Raw genomic sequence first — 25080 nt, 5'->3', positions numbered from 1 at the left:
AAACTAATTTTATTTCATGTTACACTTATCAATTAATCATAACTAATGTGATTAATCGTTTCAACCATAGTTTGAAGATCCCTAATTTATGTTTTCATTCTTATTGAAACCATTGGTCAGTGGAGGAAGACATTTTTAACTTATTATATGGGAAAATGCCTTGTTCCATTAGCAGAGTTTTTCACTTATGAACTATAACTTTTTCAATAATATTAAGGAATCACTGAAGTAAAACTAGCTCTTATTTCTTGCTGAAAAGTTACTTGTAAGTTAGTACACATGAAAAAAGACTAAACTAATGTATTTACATTAGAGAATAGACCATAAATACTTTAAGATTTTGTGTTTTTGCAGTGCACAGACGAACCCAGAGTGTAAAAATGGCTTCCAGCATAATAAACTGATTAGTTTTACTTTTGTAACAGGAAGAGTTTGACAGCATTGAGGAAGCTCTGCCTGAGACGGACGTCCTGTACATGACGAGGATCCAGAAGGAGAGATTTGGATCTGAGGATGAGTACAAAGCTGTAAGTTGGGTTTTAGTTTTAAACATTCAGAGAATGTTATGAAGTAGAGCTACGACTAATGATTATTGTAAAAATTGATTAATCTACCGATTATTCTGACAATTAATGGGAATGAAAAATGGCACATGCTCGAGTTTTTTTATTTATTTAACCACTTATTAGAAATACATAAAAAGATGTGATAAACTAATAATTAACATTTTATTGCCTAATATGTAATACTGCAACATTAGAACTCAAGTGGTATAAAAATATACCACTTGAGATGCTAAAACAAATTTACAGGCAATGTGATTTTTATCTTAAATGCAAAATTTACATTCTTTGTACAGTTTTGGCACTTTTGTTGGTATTGTTTTTCACCAAATGCCTTTTTTTTTTTTTTGCTCCAGTTAGTGATTAATTATTACTAAATTAGTTGATAATTATTTCAATAAATCCATTAAGTAACATTATATTGCCTGGTGTGCAATAACATAGCATGCTGGTTAGTAAATCTGAATTAATTGAAGCTAAAACTATACCGCCTGAGAAAATTTGGCTATGGGAATGTGTTTTTTTGAGTCTCTAAACTCCGGTTAGTGATTAATCTACTACAAAATTAGTTGTTGATTATTTTAATATCGATTCATCACAATTAATTGTTTCAGGCCAGTCATGAAGATCCTTAATTTCCTGTGTTTTTTATTAGTGTTTTGGCCAGTTCATCCTCACTCCTCACATCATGACTGTTGCCAAAAAGAAAATGGTGGTGATGCATCCACTGCCCAGGGTCAACGAAATCAGGTGAGTTCCTGTTTTTATTGTGCAGCGAAACTCATTCAAAAAACAAAAACTTTCCGGAGTAACTTAATTTTTCCTTTCTTCCCATCAGTCCGGAGGTGGACACAGACCCCAGGGCTGCATATTTTCGTCAAGCTGAGAACGGCATGTATATCAGAATGGCCCTCCTGGCCACCGTACTTGGCAAATAAATCCATATTTCAGTTATTTGTAGCACAACGGGTGAAAGTTTGAAGTGCTAAACTGTAGTATTTTTATGTTTTTTCCTGAAAATCTGCACAAATTTTATTAGCAAGATGACATGAGAACACAATTTAGATGATTAGTTTTAGAGTTTCTAAGATGCTGCTTTAATGTTACATTTCTAGGTCTTGTTTTTTTTTCCTATTTGAAGCCATTTGGTGGATGTTGGTGGGACTCTCTTAAAGGAATTTGAGAACAGATTGTTCCTTTATGCTTATGAAATACATATTCTGTTGGCTCATGGGATCAGTTAAAGTCCTACTAATACCGGTTCTGCTCTGACCAATCATGATACCAGCTGATGTGGAAAATGCAAATTTTCTACTAGAATATTCCTTAAAACTTGATCAGTGGAAATAGAAAACACACAGGTGTTCTTTAACCATTGTCTGTGTTTAGAAGTGTTAACTGTTACTGTCAATGCTTTCTTGTACTGTAACTTCTTAAAAAGTTTAAAAGTTCTTAAAAAGTTATTACTTGTGTACTTTATATGATACTGAAAAGTTTTTAGTCCAAATCTAAAAGTATGTCAGTAAAAGTGTTGAACCTGAAATAAAAAGATTTTTCCAAAGCTATTGTAAAAATTGGAGTCAGAATAATTTGAACCATAAATGGGTAGCAATGTTTGAAATAAAGACTTCTGGATCAAGATTCGATAGCACTAAAACTGCATATTACATGAAATCAAATGTATTTTCTAACAAATAACAATTTTATTTCTTGTAGAGATGAGGGAGTAAAATTCATAATTAAATTTGCTTTGTAATCTTGCAAGAAAAACGTTAATGCTTTAAAAGAGTCTAGAATTTGAGATGCAGTAAAGTGAATGCAGATTCAAAGGGAAAAAATATACATAAACAAAAAAGTAGACTATTGTAGGCGCAAATGTACAAATTAAAAGGAAATGTCTTGTATGGTTATTAAAAATTGGATACTCACATTTTAAAATGTGCAACAAAGTGGAGTAATTAAAAAATGTGCTCAATCTGCTGGAGTATAGTTAATAGTTGCAATTTGGGTTTTACCAAATTTTTGATTTTTGCTTGTTTCTGATTAAGGAGGTTATCAAATGGGAAAAATTATATATTTACATATGATCCTATTTCAGGTTGCATATTTGTTCAGTGGTTTGAATTTAAATGCATTTACTACTTGCCATTGTTCCTGGGACAAAAACAAATAGTTCAATAAATAAAATAACTGAAATGCAAATGAAGTTTTGTGTCAGCTTAGAAGGAAAACAAACATTATTAACAACTAGACTAAAGGTTTATAAACAATAGTCAACAACCATTAATCTATTTTATTATTGCATAGCATTTTTAAAACTTTTTTCTGACCCACACTTTGGCAACAACTGGATTAAAAAACGGGATGCAGTTCAACATTCAGAACTGTTTGTAGAAAAAATTCAACTCCTACTGTGCAACTGACTCAGCAGAAATAAACTTTTATTGTGAAAAGCAGGGCCGGCCCAAAGCAAAGCAAACTGAGCGGCCACTTGGGGCCCCCTAAGTGGAACTGATTTAAAAAATAAATAAATTATGATTTCTATGTGATTATATTAACAAAAACACACAAATTCATTATAAGGTTGTGATTTTTATTTTTACAATATATGTTTGATAATGTACGTGGAAATCTTTTTTATATGGACCAAAAGAAACATTAAAAAATAAATTGCTCTTGGGCGTCCCCTGGTGGCCGCAGTATGTACCGCAGTGCACGGTAATATGAGCTTCAATGTGCAGTGCATATCCAAAGCTCCGGTGGAAGATAAGCAAGTAAAACAATGTAGCCAAGAAGGACTTATCCTTCAGGGAGAGAGAATAGAATAAATACAAGATAAAAGTATGTTTTCCTTGGTAATGTTTATCAGAAAGATTTGTGGAGATGCTAATAGAAACTTGGCTTAATAGAGACCTTGAACGGTCCAGTTCAACAGCCAACATTTATGCTACAATGTTTGTATTTGTGTGAAACTGAGTATTAATTTTAAATGAGTTGATTCTCATGGTTGGCCCTGTATATTTCTGAGGTTTTTTGGCTCCAAAACTCCGTGTTTGATAACGTTTGGAAACAATAATTAAGACTTCTCAACGTTTGACATTGTCTAGCAAACAGTTTTTACATCAGGCTACATGACTACTGCATTTATATATCAGTGAGCTGCTGTGAGCTGTAGTTGGTGATATTTATTAGTTTACTGCTGAGCATGATCATTTATGTATCTAAAACAAACATTATTTCTAAATCAAGTTATGTGAAACTTCTCTAATTAAAATTGTTTGAAGGCTCAGAATCAGCCCAGTACCGATCCATATTCTCAGGTGAGAAAGACTCACCTGGTATAAATTAAATGTTTAACTATTGTAATAACGCTTAAGATAAATTTATTTAATCAAAGTATGTCATGAATATGTGTATGTATTCCATTTAAATAGGGCTCCACCGATTGCAGTTTTCTGGTTGATTGCTGATTACCGATCTTTAAAAAGCCTGACCTGCCAATTTAGATTTTGGTTGATATGAATTTTGTTTTGTCTGAAATGTCGCTAAATGTAACAAGAAAATCACTAAGTTGGCAGCAGTGGAGTGAATATTAACTGTAAACGTGCAGACCTGACCTGGTGGGTCGGTCCGTCAGTCACACCTCTCACTGCAGAGCAGAAGAGAACAGAGACGGATTTTTAAACCTTTGCTGACAAAGATAAGATTAGGGGATAAGATGGGCTTCACATGTAAGTTTCGGACAATCACCCATTCCCCAAAATTAAGGAAATCGGCACCAATAAATCTTCTGGCCAATAAATGCATCCTATATTACATGTGCATATAGAATATAATGTAAACAGCACTATCGGACAGAGATGCAATAAGTTTAGCAGGTTTTTGAATAATCTTAATACTGTTGATTGCAGTCAGTCCACAATATTAGCAGAACTAGAGGGCCCCAAAACCAAATTTTGCTTTTTGCGTATGCATATCATCAGAGATAGGTAGTAACTATTTATACTCAATTAAATTTTCTTGAATAACAGTTGGGGAAAATGTACTTTTGAGTACTTTCACTGTACTTTTACTTGAGTGACATCAAGCATTGCTACTCTTTAGTAAAATTTATCCCTACTCTACCCTCTGTAACTTTCCTGATAAAACAGGCTTTTACCAAAGATTCACCTAGAATTTATGTTGAATAAAGACCTCCTGTTAGTACACAAACTTTATTTTTTATCTACTGACCATTTTTGGAGATGGAGATACAGAAAAGATACTGTAGGTATTATTTTATGTTTTATGTTGAATAGATTTACAAAGACGTTTCTTCTGCTTGAATTTGTACTTATTGTATTTATTTGTAAGAATTTTTTTATATTAGTCTTTCAAATACCCAAGTTTTTACATAATTAATTTTTTTAATTGTTTTGACATTTTTAGGCATTAAATTAGATATTCAGACAAAACAAAGTAAAAAGTATTTGTTTGGACGGTTACTTTTTACTTCGGCTTGAGTAAAAATAAGTCACTCTTGAGTAAATTTTTCGGTTCTCCGCCCACCTCAGTTTATTACACGGCCAACTTTCTTTTCCTGATAAGCGGATTTGGGCCTTGAACGCATCACTCCGCATCCTTTATTTCCTGGAAGGAGGAGCGACCCGGCAAGCCAGCAAGTAGCGGGTGCATCGCTCACTATCTTGCCACCGGGATAACGGAACTGTGTGACCCGTTAACTGCCGTGTAAGACATTAAACCGGATGCCTCTATGGTCCAGTTAACCTTACAGCGAGATTCACGGTGTCCAGTTTACTCAAGGTGAGGCTTTTTTTTATTTCTGCTGGGACGTTACCAGCTAGCTTAACGTTAGCTAACGGCTCAAACTAGCGAAGCCTGAATGGATTTAAAAGATTTTTAAATGTATTCTTCTTTTTTTTTTAACTGAATTGTCTGTTTTTTTAAAATAAACACATAAAAATCGAAGAAATACGTGGGCATTGGCGTGTTAAAGTTACATCTGTTAACAGCTCGAGTCAGTCCATCAAGCCGCTTCAGATGGGTTAGAAACCCGATTAAAATGTGCAAAATAAGTAGAAACGGCTGCTGAGGCTACGCTGTTCAAAATGGTACATTTATGAATGGCGAGGTGTAAAAGAGAAGGAGTTGTCCCTTTGCAGGGGGGATTAGGAAAGGATTAGAGCTCCACAAGGACAAACAGACGGGAATCTTCCTTCATTATTCTCAAACAGCGCCCAGATCTTAATATTATTTATACCACATGATCGCTGAGTGAAGCCTAACAAATCAGCCCCAGTCTGGAATGTGTGACAATCCAGTTCATGAGCCTTTAAAGAATTTAAACACTGTTAATCTTCATTTTAGCTGTGTCTAATGATGTTGAGGATTATTACTCCACGCGTAAGTCTTTGTATAACATTTTTGACATAGAAACCTTTTTTTCTGCAGCTGTTGCAGTGGTTAAGATTTGTACGCAGTGATCATGTTTTTCATTTTTTTACGTTAATATCCAGCCATTTCTACAGTTGGTAACATTAATGTTAGTTGTTTGTACAAAATAAATTACTCAGAATTCCGACTTTATTCTCAGAATTCCGAATTCTTTCTCAGAATTCTTTGTTCTGAATTTTCCTTTTCCCTTAGAATTCTGACTAAACTTCACAAAGAATTCAGATTTTAAGAATTCTGACTTTTTCCCCCTCTTAAAAATTTTGACTTTACACTCAGATTTTTTTTTCTCCACTAAGAATTCCATCTTTTCTCTCAAAATGCAGTTTCCCCAAGTCTGAACTAGAAGTGCATTCTACTTTGCATGCAGATCCGCACCACTAAATCGCCATCTTGGAAGGGAAGCGCCCTGCAAAGCATAGGTGAACCTTCAAACTTGCCTTGGGAAAGCAGAGCATCTTCAGTCAGAGGCTTGTTCAGATTCAGTGCAGTACAGACCGCTACAGGAGATCTTTCCTGCCAACAGCCATCATCATCTTCAATAACTCTTTGAAGACTCTTAATTAAAGAGTTACAGCAACATTTAATTTCCCTTTGGGATTAATAAAGTATTTTCAATAAGAACAAAAAGAAAGCTTAGCATGCTTAGAAATTGTAATACTTGTAATGTACTTAATACCGTAACAAGGCGAGAGCTAGTTCTAAGCTTGTGTCTGGTTTATTGTTGTCATGGAAACTCCATAGTAACAGAATTTTAGCTCCAAGCTCAGAATTCAGATCGGTACTTAAAGTCCAACACGTTTTTCCAGAAAGTTATTTCTTCTCCTGCATGACTCGCATTAAAGTAAGATTTTTATTTTATTTAATTTTTTTGGTGGCCCTAATAGTTCTCTGTAGTTGCTTTGGGTTGCATTTTGTAACAGGTTATTTTACTTTTCTTTGACTCCTTAAGGCCTGTGTGAGACTCCACCCAAAGTTTTATGGAAATGCAAATATATAAAACAAACCAAAAAAACAACAAATGTTTGCTTTGGGAGTGGTGTTTACACACACAGCAGGAGAATAGTACAAGTCAGTACTTGGCAGGGAAAATCCTCCATAGTCTCCTGTATGTTTTTGTTATTTTGGGTATTAACAGTTTTCTGCAGGCGTTGATGCATAGAACATTTTTTAAAACATCTTTGTTGCAGCAGGAAATTCTAAAGAACAGTAGGACTTTGGACCTGAAACCAGATAGCTTTGCATGCAGAGAAACTCTGGTTACCATCAAGGCAGGCAAAACAAATCGTTTACATGTGAAAAATATAATCCTAAAACACTTCAAGCTATTAAATGTTACTATTGAAAACAAAACTGACAGGAAATCTACTTAGCAGCGTAGAATATTGTTGAAAATATTTCCCCCTCTGTCAAAAACATTTTCAGATTCTTCACAATCGGCTTCAGGAGATTCTTCCTGCTTAGAGACTGTTTTAGTTCTTTTCAAAATTACAGACAATTCGCAGTAAAGTATTAGTGAAGCAAAGCACACTTGCAGTACTTTGAATTACTTCACAAAAAGTTTGATTGGTATCGTGATGTACCTGCAGAGGTTTTCAGTATCACAGAAAGTACACAAGTAGTAACGTGAGGCAGATATATTTCAGAGAAAAACCTTTTTTGTTCTCTAAATGCACATAAACATCCAAAAAAATGAAAATGCAGTTTGAGCTGTGCTGTTTTGCAGTGAAGCACAGTGGGAATTTCCTAAGTGCTGTCTTACAGTAGCTGCAATTTCATTACTATTTTTTTTTCACCATAAACATTGAGTAAATATTTATGCTGCTGATTGTCTGCTGACCATTTTTTAGCCCATATCCTGTTTCCTTTATGTGACGTTTGGTTAGCATGAATGCAGCAGACGCTGCAAGATGACTTATAAGAAATGCTGGTTTGAGGAACCTGCTACAAAAAATGCATTATGAACAATGTTGAATTATCTTGGACTGAAAAAACTTTTGCAAAGCCAAATTTAAAAGGTCTAACAGCTTAGAAGGAAAGTATGAAGATATTTGTTGGTGTATAAAGTTGTGCACTTCAGTGCATGGGAGCTGCTGAGGGTTGATTGATTTTCTTTGTTTGCTTTGGGTTGCATTTAGAGCGACTGGTGGAGCTGGTGGGAACGTTTGATCCTGCAGGAATTAGGTCACAATCAGTACGGCTAACTTTTACCTAGTTTTTATGATTCAGCACAAATATCCTTAAATTAAGGCAAAGGTGTTTCCTTTCCAGCCATTTATTCTTTTATTTCCTTACCAGGGATGCACCAATTCACATTTAATATAAATATTGAAATATAAATGTATTGTAAAATAAATAAGGGAGCATAGAATTAGACTGAATAGATCTGCCCTCATGAATTAGACACATTGTCACGATGCCCGATCTAGAATTTTTTCAATATCGGGATCAATACAGATATTAATATTGGACGTAAATTGTTTTGTTTTTAAAGTTTGAATGATGAAAATGTTTGAAGAGTTGCTATATTCCAACATGTGTGTAACCATAGTGCTGTAATAAGTAGTAGGGCTACATTTAATGGACCATATGGCTTATATAAGATAATCTGGTCATTTCTAAATTGATTTATTTGACCCATCGAATTCACCCGACTTCAACCCCAAATTCAGCCAATCTTCCTCTAATGTTCACTTATCCGATTAGATATTTGTCATCCTACCTCTCACTCCCATTTTGTTTTATTCTTTCTAGATGTTTGGTTATTGATCCAAGTGCTGATAAAACACCCAGGTTTTTTTTTTTACAATTTATGTTTTTTCACCCTGTTAGCTGTTTACACTTCATTATATTTGTTTATTCAGCGTTACTAGTGATTTATTACTCGGTGACTCCTCATTGAGTATTTTATTTCTTCAGATTTCTTTCATAAAAGCAGCATTTTGCTGAACATTTGAAATAAAAAGTTGTTAATTTTAGTTTAATTTTGGCTACATCGATTGTCCAGTTTATTGTTGTTGATGTCACGGCTCACTTGCTGTTCTTCTTCCAGAGATATTTTTAACTGATTATTATTTTTGGACTAAGCTGCCCTGAAATGATGTTTTCACAGAGTCGGATCTTAATAAGAACCGTTGCCTGCAGTCTTCACATGATTTTTCCTCGGTTGGTGTCTTTGACAAGACGCTTTGACTTTCAAATGCTTTAAGGTTTTTATGCTACTAATAGCTTTTGTTTTTTAAACTGCTCTCTGTCGATTACAGTGATTCAATTGTTTTACTCAGGGTTTCTCAGGTCAACTAAATATCATGTGCAGATTCTTTTTTCTTTCTTTTTTTACATTTCTTACAAAATTATAATACAGCATCATATAGAAAACTATAGACAGATTGAAATAGAGATGATCAGGTTGTTTTAAGCTACATGTGCATCTCAAAACATCAGAATATTCTGAAAACGTCAGAAAGTGACTCACAGATTCATTACAGTGAAATATTTGAAGCTTTTTTTTTTTATTTTATTTTAATGATTATAGATTTTAAAAATGCCTGAACGCTCCTGTTTATTGATCCTATTCAAATTTTCTGAGAAGCTGAAAATGTAAACTGAGAGTAGGATTGTCATGATCAATTTTGCTGGACGATAAATTGTTCCAGAAATTATTGCAATATATCATATTGTTTTGAGATCATTTTTAAATAATATATTGAAAATTGCATAATAGTGAACGTTCATCCTCTCAAATACCACAAAACCTTTTTTTTTTTTTGTAAAGAGCATTTAATGTTGGAACTGGAAGATATTTTAAATATACAAAATACAACCAACAGCCAAAATGATAAATAAATCAAAAATAAAAGCCACACACAACCAAAAACATAAAAAGATTACATCATGGTGTCTCTGAGTGAAATTGCCCTTAATAAATATAAATCCTCAAAATGAAAATGATCAAGCTCATTAATTGCTTATTGCAACAGGCTTAACTGTGATCCAGAATCATCAAAATGACAAGGAATATTTACTCTATACTAAAAAATATTAAACTTGTAGATATTTTTTTTTTTTATTTCATAATGAAAGACCACAGGCCCGTTTGCAGAGCTTGAATCACAAAGACTGCAGTTGCTCCATTAACCTAATAGGCCTGGCTCACTGATACCCGATCGATAGCTGTAGTGGCGGCTGGATCAGTAATCAGAAATGTTTATGTTCCAAAGAAAAGCTGAACTTTATGTCTCCAGTTCTGCCAGCCTAAACCAGTTAGTGCTGTATTTACAGCAGCCATCTTGGCTCCAGCAGGAACGCCATCTGGACCTGTGGCGTTTCTAACATTTTTGGACTAAACATGTCCGTGTGATCTTTATGCAAGATTTATTTCAGTCCAGAACCTGACTTGGCTTCTTCTCTTTTATCGTAGTTGTTAGACTGCAGGTTGAGATCACACTGCTGTCTGTTTTCAGATATTTGTTTTCAAAAACTGAAATGTGTGATGATGACTTGATTAAAGTCTTTCAGCTCCAGTGAGTAGAAACTCACTGTAAACAACGTATGTTCCTGTTAAAGGCTGCATTTCTTATGTAACTGGCAGGATTTCTCCATCCGTCCAGGCTGACAGATATTATGCTTTCATATATTCTATTCTTCTAAACCAAAATTATTGCAGACTGAATATATATCCAATAAGGCTGCAGCAAATAATTATTTTATTAATCGATTATTCTGATAATTAATCGATTAATCAGATTTTTAAAACTGGTGCTTTCTGCAAATCTTTCAATTTACCACCTAAGCCTTTTTACAGAATATTAGAAATACATTAAAAATACAAAAAAAATAATAAAAATAATAATTTTTTGAATAAAAAAATGAACATTCATAACATGAGGAATCTCTACTCTTAATCATTTGTAGCTAACGATGCATCAGTCTACTAATTTATGCTTTGCATTAATTATTGGATAGCAATAAAAGATTGGTTTTTCAGAATTTCATCCAAGTGGAGCTAAAACTTTACCACCTCAGAAGTTAGATTTATAAACAAATGTTTGTTTTTTTTTATCTTAAATGCAAAATATTTGTACCGTATTTTTTTTGTACAGCTTTAGCATATTTACTGCTTCAAATGTGCTGTTCTTTCAGCAAATGGCCATTTTTAGAGTTCTGTATACTCCAGTAATTGATTAATACCTAATCAATTACTAAATTAGTTAAAGATTATTTGAGTAATTGATTAATCTCTAGTAATCGTTTCACCTTTAAAACAAAATCACTTCTAATGTAGTAAATGTGTCATTATCGGCTGTTTTCTTTTTCAGTTTATGAATGTGTAACAGTTTGACATGAAATGGATATTAAATGTTGATGCTTTGAGGTTTTCTGTGTTTGTAAAACCTGGAAGTGACTTTAATCTTTGCCAGTGACCCATTTTAAGAGTCAGAATGTGAAACTACTGAGTGAAAGTACCATCTGGTGCAGTTGTGAAAGGAATGGAAGCAGCATGAGGCTCTTAACTAATTAGATGAGAGACAATAGCAGCAAAGCTGCTCTCTGCTGCGCTGGAGATGGAATCATTCAGAGGATTTTCCCAGTAAATGTGTAACTGATCTCATTGGAGAAAAACTGATAAATAGGGCAACCATTAGCTCCCCCGACCAGAAATACTGCTCGGCTTTAAAGCCTGATTCAGGATCAGTGGGATCGATTTCTCCATGAAAGTGATTCTAAATCTGGTAGATTAATTCCAGTAAAAGTAAGAAAGGTTTACGTGTCCAAAATTAATGTACTGTAATGAAGATAATTGTTGCAGAAAAATGAAATGCCTTATTCTGATAAACTGAAATCAATCAGCTTTAAATAACTGCAGTTTTTGCAGTGAATTCAAATAAGTTCATTTGCAAAAAACTAAATTTTTCTTTGCTGCACTCATTAAAACTGAACGTAGGGGCCATGCATTTCAGCTGCTGCTTATTGAACAGTCAGAAGTTGTGCAAACATTAATTTGTGTTGCCGTTTCTATTTTTAAAAACTTTGCATCTGATAGTTAAGAGACTGACAAGTTTTAATTTCATGTTGTACCAATAAATTTAAGCTATGATATATATACAGTATATAAGCTATGATCAATGTCAGGCTAAATAAAAGCAGGTCAGTAGAGATTTAATTAACTTTTTTATCTGTTTCTCTCTGAGTTCATTAAGTTTGATTCTTAGCTTACATCAGAAAACTTCCATTATATTATTGTTGGCTGAGATAAATCTGATTGATTTTAGATTTTTTTTTTTTTCCAAATCAGGGTTTTCTGTAAAGATCCCATAAATAATTTTGTACCATTTGTCCAATCAGTACATTGATTAAACTTGTTTTGATTTGCCTTTGGCAGAAGAACATTTTCCCTTGTCAACTTGTTTTGTATTTTTTTATTCCCTGGTGCGTCTGTGTGTGGATGAGCGGTTTTGCTGTGTTTGGTCCGTCTAAAGCGGTCCAGTCAGACTCTGACCGGGACGCTGGCCCTCTCTGACGTAGACTTGGATGGGTAATCTGTTAGCTCAGCAAAATGTAATCTTCTTTACTCAATGACCGCTGTGGCATTATTTGTATGGCTGAGTAATAGATGTGGTCGTTTTGGACAGTTGCCATGGTTCACCAGGAATCCATTTGTGTAGTTCAGTAAAAAGTCTTTTGTTAATGACTTTTCCTATGTTGAAATGCTTACATGCTTTCAGTTATGTTATCTTTTCCAGTTAAACGTAGTATGGAAAACTGTTGGACGGATAAAGTAACATTTGCAAACCAGTGATTAATCCACTTAAATCTCCAGTAATGTATTTCATTTAACAAATACAAGTAATTAATTTTTGATTGTTGGGGTAATACTGAACAATTTGTCCCAACCTTCTTTCATTTTGTATCCATGTTTTTACCCATTATGTGTCATTTTTTTCCTCGTCCTATTTAGTCAATATAAGTGAGTAAATATTGTTAAAATGCTCAGATCTCACTTGCATCTGAGAAAATTTTACATTAAGCCACTACCTCCTCTGCTTGTGGTTATGAACTCTGTTTGGAACAGTTGATGCCGGTATTTTATAATTTATAAACCCTTAAACAAAGCAAAGCTATATGTCCTTACAATGAACTATAAGTAAATTATTCAAGGTTATAGAAAACAAGGTGACAGTAAATTTAAATTTATTATCACATTTTAAAATTTGATCAATAAATTCTATCAATAAAACTACAATACTATTATTGTAAAAACTAATTTAGTCTTTCATCAAGAATTGAGCGCGAGAGTTTATATTGTGTGAGATTTAAGCTTGACACAAAGCAAATTATTGTTAGCTCACATAGGTATATGTGCTCACATCTGTCTCACTGCACGCTCAGGTTGGTAGCACAAATATAGTGCCATAACTATGACTTTTGTTTGGCATTTTTTTGTGTTTTTGTAACATGAAACCCAATCATTTATTGTTTGTTTTTTACTTGTAGAGGTGAGCCATGGCTGAACAGACTTCTGCCCGTCCTCAGAGGAAGATGTCCACCTCCGGGGAGACCGTGTATAAAGTGTTAGGCCTGGAGAAAGGCGCGTCAGCTGAGGAAATTAAGAAAGCATACAGGTGAGCTGACTGGATGTGCGCTAATCTGAGTCACTAACCTGTTTGTACGGAGTCTCAGCTGTCTTTTTTGAAATACTCACCCTGTACTTATTTCCGTGAACTTCATGTTGAATTTTGTGACCCTGGAAGTTATTTTCATAAAACAATCATTCTTAAAAGTCCAAAGCTGATCGTTTGCCTCTGATCCCCTCTGAACTCTTTTCAGAAAACTAGCGCTGAAGTACCACCCGGACAAGAACCCAGACAACCCAGACGCAGCGGAGAAGTTTAAGGAGATTAACAACGCCAATTCTATTTTAAACGATGAGAACAAAAGAAGGATTTACGACGAGTATGGCTCCATGGGCCTTTACGTATCCGAACAGTTTGGAGAGGAAAGTGTTAAATACTACTTCCTCATGTCCAAATGGTGGTTTAAGGTTAGTAACGCCGGTGGCCTTTCTCACATTTAACAAAATGTTATATTGTTTTTACGGCAACTAAGCAGTAACTTCTTTTAGCGAGAGGATAAATAATTAGCCAAATGAACACATATTTAATGAATCTGTAAACACAGCTGGGTAAAGCCTAATGCTGACCTCTGGTTCATCCTCATGATGCAATTATAGACATTTGTCCTCCTGCCAGGAATGTAGATTAAAGCCGACATGGATCAGCAACTTCTGCAGTGTAATACCACACAATGTAAATAGATATGACGCTGGGCTTTTGTTGATGTTGTCTGAGGTGATTAAGCTCCTGATTATGTTGCTGTGGTTTTTTAGGTTTTATGCAGTAAATATTATCACATAAAACATATTTTATCTTGTATCAGAGGCAAATTACTAAATCTCCTGTCTTTTTTGGATTATTTTCTTAGATGGCAAACAAATTCAGAGTACCTAAATGTTCCGTCTGCACTGCAGAACTGTTCAGAATTACATGTAATCTGATGATTCAACTGTTTAGAGATGAAGATTAAATTCTGTCGACCGTCATACGACTAAGAAAAACCTGTTTGCACGTAAATCCCTGCAGAGTCTGGTGCTGTGCTGCACACTTTTCACCTGCTGCTGCTGCTGCTGCTGTTGCTGTTTCTGCTGTGGGAAGTGCAAACCCCCCGACGACGAGGAAAGCTACCAATATGTTGATCCTGAAGACCTGGAGGCCCAAATCCGAGCGGATCAGGACGGAGGCAAGTGCTTCTGGGTCACTCTGGTTTATGCAGATTTATTTTGATGAGTGAGAGTTTTGTTTGTATTAATATGGGACAACCAGGTCTGTCACAATAACAAATTTTACTGGACCATATATTGTTCCGGAAGTAATTGCAATAAACTGTTGTTGTTGTTTTGAGACCATTTTCAAGTGATAATAATGCAAGTTCACTCTCTCAAAGATCAATAAACTTTACATCCTAATGAAGATTTACCACTGGAACTGGAAGACATTTTAAATATTTGAAATAAATGAACAAAACAGAAACAACTAAATTAATTATGAAGTATTTAACTAAGTTGCCCTTCAGAAGTACAGCTAGTTGAGACCAAAGCATCAGGCTGAAGATTTTTGTCATCCACGTTTTGGGAGAAAAAGAGAAAAATTATAAATTATGCAAATGGAAAAAAATTGAGGTCATTTTAATTTATTAGTTTATTGTGACAGGCCTAACAACCAGTGTTTGGGTTGCAGCTGTCCTTGTAGATTAAGGTCATTTTATGTCAAATTGACGCAAAATCAGCAAGGAAATTAATTTGTTGATAAATATTTATTTAAGCTCAAGCTGCAGAAGCAGTTCAAGGTTTTTGATGTCATTTTCTTGTCATACAGAATAAAATATGACAAATACTTTTTTTTTAGGTCACTGTTATGATTTAAAAATATTGAATTTTCAACATCCTCAGAAGTAAAACACAGCACCCTTCTTAGCAGTCGGTTACTACAGTGTAGTGGTTGTATTAAACTACATTAAGCGGCTTCACTGGTTTGCATCAGCAGAGGATTTAAAATGGACTCACACCTCAGGATTTCCCTGCTTCAATCCAACAGGTACCACTGTAATCATAATCCAGCCAGCATCCGATCTGGGTCCAGAAACCCCAGAGGAGCAAAGTAAGCCCATCCCCCTGCCCTTGCCCATGCCTCCACCTGAGCCCCAGTCGCCTCCATCAGCCAACACAGCGGGGGAAGAAAACCCCAGAGACAGCTTACAAGAGTCTAAATGACTCGTAAGAGCCGCCTCCAATGATCTGTGTCCCGTCCTCTTCCCGTCGTTTCGTTTGTTTTTTTTACTTATTTTTGTTATTTTACACGTCAGCTGTATTTTGTGGCTTCTGCTACTTGACTAACAAAATCCTCCAGTTTTCCATTTAACCCCAACAGTCATCCTCATGTTGATTTCTACATGCATGCCCCGTTCATCAACACGTTACCTGTGTGTGTCTGCGTTACCGTGCATGAGAGATCCAGATGTTGTCCACTGAGCTGAACCAAATACTCACTGAAATGAAAAATTAAACGCTTGCATTGCTCAGCACTCTGTAACACTTTTATCCATTTTGTTTGCTTTATAAAACCTGAGCTCCTGCTGGGTTCTATTTTTTTTTACCTTTTAAATCCAGGCAGATTTGCAAGTAATTTTACATCTTGTATCATTGTTTTTTACAGGAAAGTGATCATGTGATTAAGTGTCAACTAGCTGATGCAGGAAGGTAAGATGATGGTTTTGTTTTTCAGAATAAAAGCCTCAGCAGTAATCCTGTCCTATTCTCAAGTACTAAATTGATAATGACATAATAATGCAAGTTTACGACTCAAAGACAAACTCAGCACTGGATGTGGAAAACATTTTAAATTTCCAAAATAAAACAACCAAAAACAATAAATAAAACCAAAATAAAAACCACCTGGAACCAAACCCAAAAATAAAATTATGTCTGTAGACCAAATTTCATCAGAATAATCATCAGAATGGAAATGATCAATTTGATCATGCAGTTAATTGATTAATAGCTTATTGCGACAAGCATGTCTGAACCGAACAACCACAAACTTTCAGGTACTTTGAGATTTAATTTAAAAAAGACCAATACAGACTAGCTTGTGAAGTAAATCAAATAAATATGTTTTTTTTTTTGGCTTACTAATTGAATAATTGTTGCAGAGATAAAGTGAAATAAGGTGTGAACGTTTGCAGTTCGTTCCTGCAGAAAATAATCCAGACAGTAGAATTTAAGAGGGAAAAAAAGACCTCATCTCCTTTTGTGTTTGCCCAGGTTACCGACACAATCAGTGTTTATTTTCTTACTTTCAAAAGGAATTGAATTATTTTTTGTATCTTTTAATTTATTTGTTACATTGTATAGAAAAAACTTAAGTTGTTAAAAGAAAAATCTGTGGAATGTGTAATTTTTTAATTTGATTATTAGTTTCAGATTTTTAATTTTAGAAACAGTGAAAGCTATTCATCATTCTTCTTCTACTTCACAATCACATGCCACTTTGTGTTAGCCTGTTGCATAAACTCCAGTAATAGTTGTTGAAGTTTGAATTTTTCGGAGCCGTTTGATCTGATCCCTGCCTCTGTTTTTAATTTTCTCTCAGCGTTTCACGGCTCTACTTCGATCCAGCTCCATCTCACTGCTGTGAGCAACCCAGAGGAAAGCCAGCCCAGAGTCACCAGCCAGCCCAGATCTCCTGCCCCACCTGACGCCCCCCCAAACTCCAACGCCCCCCCATGCTAACCCAGCTAACGCTACAGACTGCTTCCATGGACCTACATGGAGATCTCCGAACGTTCCCAACGTCCCCACCCTCTCTTCTAGTTCCTAAAATATCTGACGCTGGTTCTGACTGAATAAGTGTGTTACGCCAAAACTCCACCCCAGTCTCCTCTGGTCATTCCATTTCTAACCACTAAGGATGACATAAAAAGGAGATGTGGACAAATTATTTATTTTATTACTTTTCACCTCCTTTTTATTTTAGACACCACTGATCATCAGATGGAGAACTTTTTTATTGTTTTGGGGTTTTTTTACATATCCCCCACATTAACTTGGTTTTACTAACTTTGGGATAGAAAGTTGGTGATAAGTTTAATGCCAAACATCGTAGAAATCTAGCTGCTCAGCAGAAACAAAGCATTAACACGTGGACTCATTTCCTTTCTCCCTTGTTCTTGTAAACAATTCCCACCGATTATTGTTGCACCTAAAACTCGCTGCAGTCTCGTGGTTTGATGCCAAACGTCTGAGCCGAGATGGAGAGGGGATCAGCATGCACTCATCGTTTTCGCCCTTTCCGCTGTCCTGCATGGAAAACCCAAACAACTCTTCAGCTTTTCCCTGCATACTCTGGTGAAATGCATCATGTGCACAAATACACACTCACACCAGCCCAGATGTCACTGTGTGCTTAAAAACCCAACAACAACCCCCACCCACAGCGAGACGAGCAGCGACCGACACCAAACCGTGGAGCTCTGATGGACTGCAGGAAGAAACGTTACAATCAATGCCTTGAAGTTAGCGTCATGCTGTTTTACATTATGTGGTTCACGGTCCACCGTTTACTCTGCCGGCCGGGTTCATGCTCCGCCTCTTATTTGTGTCCATATTCACTAAGATTAGAGTCTAATCTGATGTTTTGTCTTGGCTTCTTTTTGTAGATTTTCTTATTTTATCTCCTAATTGTGAATGAGAGCAGAGAGTAGCTGCTTTTCAAATTACAAATGCGTGCAAATCCTTGTTGGTATTCAGCTAATGTTGAAAAAACACACTTTCACAGTTGCAAAGAAATGAAATTAAAAATGTGCGTGGATAAGTTTGTTCACAAAATAAGTGATTAAAAAACCATCGTCCTCACGCCACTTCCTGTTGTTTTCTTCTTCATAGTTTCTACCAGTAGTAACATCTGGCTATTGATCACTTGACTTGTGATGCAAAAAAAAATAATTTTCCGTTGCAGTTTTGTGAAATTAATAAATTTTTATATAGCCGAAAAAACCACTTCATCCTACCTCAAGACTTTTTTTTACCTAAAACACAATTTGTTTTTTTTATTGTTTTGTTTCTATTAGACAAATTTATTTTTGGAATTTAAATTTGCTTAATTCTTTGTAAATGCAACTAATATCACAGTCTGATCCTCGATCTGCAATCCTGAAACTTTTATATGTTGCTCTAAAGTAGCAGGATAGTAGAGCTCAACCGCTGCGTTTCCATTGATCATAAAGTTGAGCAATTTAAAGTTATAAAAATACCACTCCCTGTTGACTTCTTCATCTTTTCCACCAATAGTAACATCTGGTTGTTGATCACATTTTGATACAGCTGAAGATGCAAAAACGTATTGAAAAATGTGAATGTTTCCATTAAGTAAATGTATGTTTGTAATTCCAGTTTGTTCAATTTTATGGTTAACAGCTACGACCTACTAACCAGTAGATCAAACTAGTTTTGTCAAGGAGGTTAGAGGTTTTTCAGCTGTGACAAAATTAGTGTATTTCACAAATCTGCAGTGGAAACACTTTTTTTGTATCATGAGTGACGTGACCAACAACCGGATGTTACTACTGGCAGAAACGTTGAAGAAGACTATGACAGGACGTGGTAGGAGGATGACAGCGCTGCATTTTCTTTTTTAAATGACTTATCTCATAAACAAACTTATTCATGCATGATTTTAATTCATTCTGATTTAAAGGAAACACAGCAATTACAAAATAGTTTTTTTGTATATCAACATTAGTGGAATATCAACAAAGTTTTGCACACATTTGTGATGGAAATGGAGCTGCTGACTTGACCTGAACTAAATTCAAAGTGTCTGACTTATCCGTTAAGTTCTGCATTATTTTTCCTTCAGGATGGAAATCTAAACCTTTACCTGCTGACTTGACACTGACAGTGGTGTGCCTTGAAGAATAATTGTAGTGGGGATAAATGGGATTAAGTGTGAACGTTTGCAGTACGTTCCTGCAGAAAATAATCCAGTCTGAGAATTTATGAGGAGAGAAAAAGGCTTTATCTCCTTTTGTGTTAGCTCAGGCAGCAAACCTTGCTTTAGTTTGGGAGTTTAAACAGAAAATAAATTCAGATCTTGGAAATGTTTCATATGCCGACACAATCGTGCACAGCTTTATTTTAGATCATTAGACTGAATGAAGTTTTGAACATTTTCTGCTGCTTTTGTGTCATGAAATACCAGGATATGACCTGATTATCAAGTTTTCACAAAACACTAAATTCTCTTGTTGAGTTATCTGGTGCTTTCTGATTCCAGACATAGTCAAACTTTTATTATTATTATTATTTAGAGGAAATTATCCATTTTTTATTATTCATTTCTCATTTGGTTTTTTAAAGCAACCAAATGAAAACCCTTTAGATTCCTAACTGTATGTTTTGGTCTCTACTCATTTTTTAAAAACAAAACTGACTTGCTTCCTTCAAATTGTCATTTTGTTCAACAAGTATCTGGTTCCATCTTTTAAATGTTGAGTCATTTCCCTCAAACATGCTTTAATACAACTTGAAGACCATTTCTTTAGAGAATAATGTTTAATATTTCATTTACTAGTTTTTAATTTCTTTGCTCCATTCCTGTTGAAGAATCACTCCAGCATGTAAAAACTGGACCTTTGTTTGAGAAGCAGAACAAGTTTGTAATACTCTTCTAACGGTAAGTTAATCTTATAATTTGTAAGTTAACATGCAGACATTATGATTACTTTATTAATAATTCAAACAAAATGTTGAGTAAAGTTATAAAGTAAAACCTATGGACAAAATCCCTCTTTACAGTCAGATCAAAACATCGATTCAACTGAGTTACATTACGATCAAAGTGGAGAACAAAGGAAAATATCAAATCTAGAAGAAAAAAAGGTTTATTCAAAGCTTTAAAAGCCTGTTTGTATACATGACTGGTCTGGAAACGATAAGCTAATCACGTCATTACGGATAAAAAATTATCACATTAAAATCCCAGATTAACAGTTGATAATTGAGACAAATTATCGCACTGATGACTTTAAATTGAAGCATAATTCTGCTTGTTTAGGATTCATGTGTTCCCACTTATCTGCAAGCTGTGATGCATTTAAGTGCTGGCAGAAACCTCGTTCATCTGGGTTCTGACCGGATTCAAATCTACGATGGAGTATTAGAGCCAGACTAAAATGTTTTTTTAATTACGAGAATAAAATTATAAAATTAGCAGAAGAAAGTCATAAGATTACAGGATTAGTCTTTCCACTGAGAAAAAGTTTAGACGGACCTGATGTTTGAAACAGTCGCTTCGTTAATCGTTTCAAAGTCTTACTGACAATGATTTGATGGTGTTGCGTTAAATTAAAAGATTAAGTATTTCATTGTTCATAAAAGTATAACCAGATACCTCATTTTATTATTTTTTTTATAATTTAATTGTCACAAAATTACTACTTCATTCTCCTGGTATTCAAACTTATTCTAGTAATATTATGACTTTATTCTCGTTTTTTTATATATAAATTTATTCTAGTAATATGACTTTATTCTGCTAATATTATGACCCTATTCTCGTTTTATTACAACCTTATGATACGTTACAAATTTATTCTTGTTTAGCATAACTTCATTCTGATAATCTGACTTTATTAATATTTAAATTTTATTCTGGTTCTATTGCAACTTTAATCTGCTATGACTTTATTGTCATTTTATTAAGACTTTATTCTGGTAATATGAGTTTATCCTTGTAATATTATGATTTTACTCTCAAAATTATTTTTTTTCTTAGTGAGGCCCAAATACTCCATCGTACTCCCTCCGTGTTGGGGAAAGAAAACCTATTATTTTTCAAGTATAAAATGTATTTATTAAACTTCCAGTTATCACTTTTAATAAGAGAAAATTGCCGTTTTTGGTTGTGTAACAGTTTTCCTCACATTTTCCATGTCACTGTATTTTCTTTCATGCTATATTGTAATTTTCAATAGTTATCTGGAGAGCACTATAATATTAGTTTCACCCTCATGTTCATATTTAATCGTTTTTATGCACAGGAGAAGGAAAACGAAGATGAATCACTAACGTAAATGATGCAGAAGCTAGTTTTAAGTAGTTCATTTGGATAAAACACTTTAAAGTTTTTTGGTGAAGTTTTAGTATTTGCTGTTTTCTCTCCTCAGATCCTGTTAGCTCATGTTTTCTCCCAGCAGCTCAGGCTTCATGTTTCCCTGTCAGGTGCGTTAAACTAAAGCAGAGCCGCAAACATCTCATTAAATCAGGTCAGATAAAAATATCTGCATCATGTTTCTCCGTCTGCAAACAGGAAGACATCTTGGATTTGTTTTTATTAATGGCCAGAACTGAAAAAATGATTTAATATTAATAATCATTGACCCACTGAATCTAAATTTAACTCTACATGCCAGGAGGCAAACACAACAGAAACAATAAATCAAAATGATATTGTGGTACTGATTGAAGGTTTATGAAGTGATTTAACTTTAGATGCACTTATGTTTTTATTTATGCTACGACAAACGGTGGCGAAGTGAGACTGAAGTCAGTGTGTTTACTTTGAATCAGGGTTCAGTGAGTCAATCTCCACTCTGTTTGCTAAAAAAAGAAAATATTCATGGAGCTGATGTGCTTCCAGAAAAAGTATTTTTTTATTTGTTATTTTTAGTTGGCTGGTTAAACAATCTACCAGATGTGACCGATTTCTTACGAAGAGCAAAAAAACGTTCTTGACCTGAACATGATGGAAAATGTTTCATCCTTGTACATAATGACTGTGATGAAATTCAACTAAATAAAAAAGGGGGATTTTCTAATCTCTTGTCTGTTACTTTGTTATTAAATCATATTTATGAGTCTCCTGACCAGCAAATCATCACCAGCAAAAACCCCTGAGTTGATTACTTTACTCCAGTTTTCTCAAGCAAATTGAAATAAAATTTATTGTGTGAAACTCAAGCAAACTGGATTTTCACACAATAAATATTCGATATGAGTGTGTTCAAAATTTTCAATCATGATTTCTTTAAGTTTATTTGTTTGAAAAAATCTAGCATTTACTACCAAAGAAAACTCATTTCCCACTATTTAAATAGTTTGCATTCAGAACATCATATGAGGATAAAACCAGATTTTGCAGATTTAAATTTAAAAAAATTCAAATTGTGCATTTCTGCACACTGAAACAGCCTCATGAATGAGTAAAACTGTGTGTTGAGCCTATAAGTCGTCCTGTAATCCCATTAGCAGCTTGGTCTACTTACCCAACTGCATTCTGTTGATTAGCTCATACTTTGTGTGTTTTTGGCCGTCAGGATGTGAAACTGTTTATGGAGGAATAACAGTGTCTGGGTCATCCTGTGGACACAATTATGGTTGCAATAAACAAGATTATTCAGGTTAAATTCTCGTTGGGGAACTGAAAAGTTTGCACATTCAGTTTTGCACAAGCTGATTGGTTAACAAGAAATTTTTGGGGGGTTTACAATTTTTTAAATACAAAGATTGTAAACATAAAAACATCTACAACTTCTATACCAGCAAGGTATTGAAGGACAATAAACGTCTTAGACTTTATAAAATTGTGTGTATTGATAGGAGACATATATAAAACATTGTCTGTCCTTTAAAATGTGTAAAAATAACCCTGCATCCTCTGCTAATTTACGCATGAATTGTGTTTATCATAACCTTCGCACCTTGGAATAAAACAGAAATTCAATTCATTTGATGCCATCAAGACAGAAGATTCATTCAAACGAACAGTAGATGGCGATATAGTCGAATTGACATTTAATAGTTCTTTCAGTGAGTTTAATTTTGCTGTTTTATTTCATGTCATATAAGGGGAAAGCTCTGTTTTGGAAAATAACTTAATTATTTAAACACTCTTAAATATATGTCTTTAAATTGGAATTTCTCAAATACGCTGGATGTTTTTAAAATATCTTCATCTGTTTTCGCTCTGTATTACAAAACTTTGGAAGTATGTCCACTATTTTTTTATTTTGGACAATATCGGTGATTCTTATTGAATCTCGGAGTTATTTCACATTTATGTCCGTCTCAAAAGCTTAAATCCTCATGGAAATCAAATATAAACAGTGGTGTATATATAACCAGTAATGGCGGCCGGTTGAACATGGAAGGGGATGTAGCTCAGTGGTAGAGCGCATGCTTTGCATGTATGAGGCCCCGGGTTCAATCCCCGGCATCTCCAGTTGTGTTTTTTCCCCCTTTGGATTTCAGTCATTCCCGTAAATTTGAATAGTGATTTTTTTAAACTTAAATATTTAAGTATTATTAATAGCTAATAAGCTAGATCGAAGAAAAATATTGACACTATGTTACCTGTTATTATGCTACTTTGTAATTTATTTAGTCTTCTGAGTAAAAGGAAAGACTTCTCGACAACAGATTTAAAGCTTGCTTTAATCAGCTTTATTATCGGTGTCTTTTAACATTGCTTGTTATAAACATCTTCGGAAACAAAAAACCTAGCCGTCAAGAAGTTTTTAAATTTCCGCCTGCTTTAAACGCAACACGGTTCCTCTCCCAGAGCGGTAACCAAGGAGATCGCAGCTCTGTTTACTACTAAGATGTCGTCCTTGCTAGCTGCTGCTTCTATCCTGGAGAAGGACGGAGAAATGGTCGAGTTCTAAAGAATTATTTGGGCGCTGATAACATCTATTTGGGCTTCCTGTAGTTATTTTCAGAATGCAGCTGAAGCATATTAAGACACTTTTAACCCCACAGGTAAGTTTTGAAGTCGGGCAGGTTAGCTACCGTTAGCAGATGCTCGAGATTAATGTGGCTAGCTTACACGTTACATCAACAAAATATAATTTAAACCCCTTTATTCTCTCCGTGTAAGTGTATTTTCATAACACGAATAGATACTTGACTTTGCTTTGTTCTGATGAAAATTAATTTATTTAGTAACTTGGAAATGATGAAAAATGTGGTTTGTTATACTCCGGTTTAGTTAGCATTTTTGTTAGCGCTTAAAAAGCAACTTAATTGTTCAGTAGTTGTGTGGGTCTTTTTTAAATTATTAATTTATTTCGTTTGCATAGGATGGTGCTGCCAAAGTGACATGTATGGCTTGGGCACCGAACAACTGCAAGTTTGCTGTTTGCACTGTGGACAGAGTGGTGCTACTCTATGATGAGCATGGAGAAAGGAGAGACAAGTTCTCCACAAAGCCTCTGGACCCGAAGGTGATACATAAAACACATTCCAAAACATAATTTTAGCAATCTGTTATAACATTTTAGGTGACATATTTCGCCTTAAAAACAACTTTAGGCGAAATACTATCTAAATTAGGCATAATATTCACGATACACAAAATAGCAGATTATATACAGTTCCAAGTGCAGGTATTGTCATTAGGAATGACCAATTAAACCATATTTAAATGTTAACATGAATTTATATGTTTCCACTTTCAGA

General features: G+C 34.6%; 3 protein-coding genes and 1 non-coding gene across 4 annotated transcripts in view; all 4 read left to right on the top strand.

Annotated features, from left to right (window-relative positions):
• The window catches only part of cad (carbamoyl-phosphate synthetase 2, aspartate transcarbamylase, and dihydroorotase), a 30696-nt gene extending 28572 nt beyond the window's left edge, over nt 1–2124 (top strand). The window contains exons 42-44 of the mRNA XM_023347854.1: nt 426–527; nt 1219–1313; nt 1402–2124. Coding sequence (XP_023203622.1) covers nt 426–527; nt 1219–1313; nt 1402–1501 — 297 coding nt within the window. The 3' untranslated portion in view covers nt 1502–2124. The remainder of the gene's footprint in view (nt 1–425; nt 528–1218; nt 1314–1401) is intronic.
• Nucleotides 2125–5179: 3055 nt separating this feature from the next.
• Nucleotides 5180–18485, top strand: dnajc5g (DnaJ heat shock protein family (Hsp40) member C5 gamma). The gene is made up of 7 exons (XM_005806461.3): nt 5180–5366; nt 13509–13636; nt 13842–14055; nt 14654–14810; nt 15665–15843; nt 16283–16326; nt 17219–18485. Exons 2-5 carry the CDS (start codon nt 13518–13520, stop codon nt 15838–15840), a joined length of 666 nt encoding a protein of 221 aa, XP_005806518.1. The 5' UTR covers nt 5180–5366; nt 13509–13517; the 3' UTR covers nt 15841–15843; nt 16283–16326; nt 17219–18485.
• A 5288-nt stretch (nt 18486–23773) lies between these two features.
• Nucleotides 23774–23845, top strand: trnaa-ugc. Its single transcript has one exon. It is a non-coding gene; the product is annotated as a tRNA-Ala (tRNA).
• A 365-nt stretch (nt 23846–24210) lies between these two features.
• ift172 (intraflagellar transport 172) overlaps nt 24211–25080 on the top strand; it is a 39657-nt gene continuing 38787 nt past the window's right edge. The window contains exons 1-2 of the mRNA XM_023348064.1: nt 24211–24381; nt 24702–24845. Of these exons, the coding sequence (XP_023203832.1) occupies nt 24343–24381; nt 24702–24845 (183 nt within the window). The 5' untranslated portion in view covers nt 24211–24342. The remainder of the gene's footprint in view (nt 24382–24701; nt 24846–25080) is intronic.

The sequence above is a fragment of the Xiphophorus maculatus genome, chromosome 15, assembly GCF_002775205.1.
Source record: "Xiphophorus maculatus strain JP 163 A chromosome 15, X_maculatus-5.0-male, whole genome shotgun sequence".
Classification (NCBI taxonomy): domain Eukaryota; kingdom Metazoa; phylum Chordata; class Actinopteri; order Cyprinodontiformes; family Poeciliidae; genus Xiphophorus; species Xiphophorus maculatus.
Note: the sequence above shows the minus strand (reverse complement) of the source record. Positions and strands in the feature narration are given on the sequence as shown.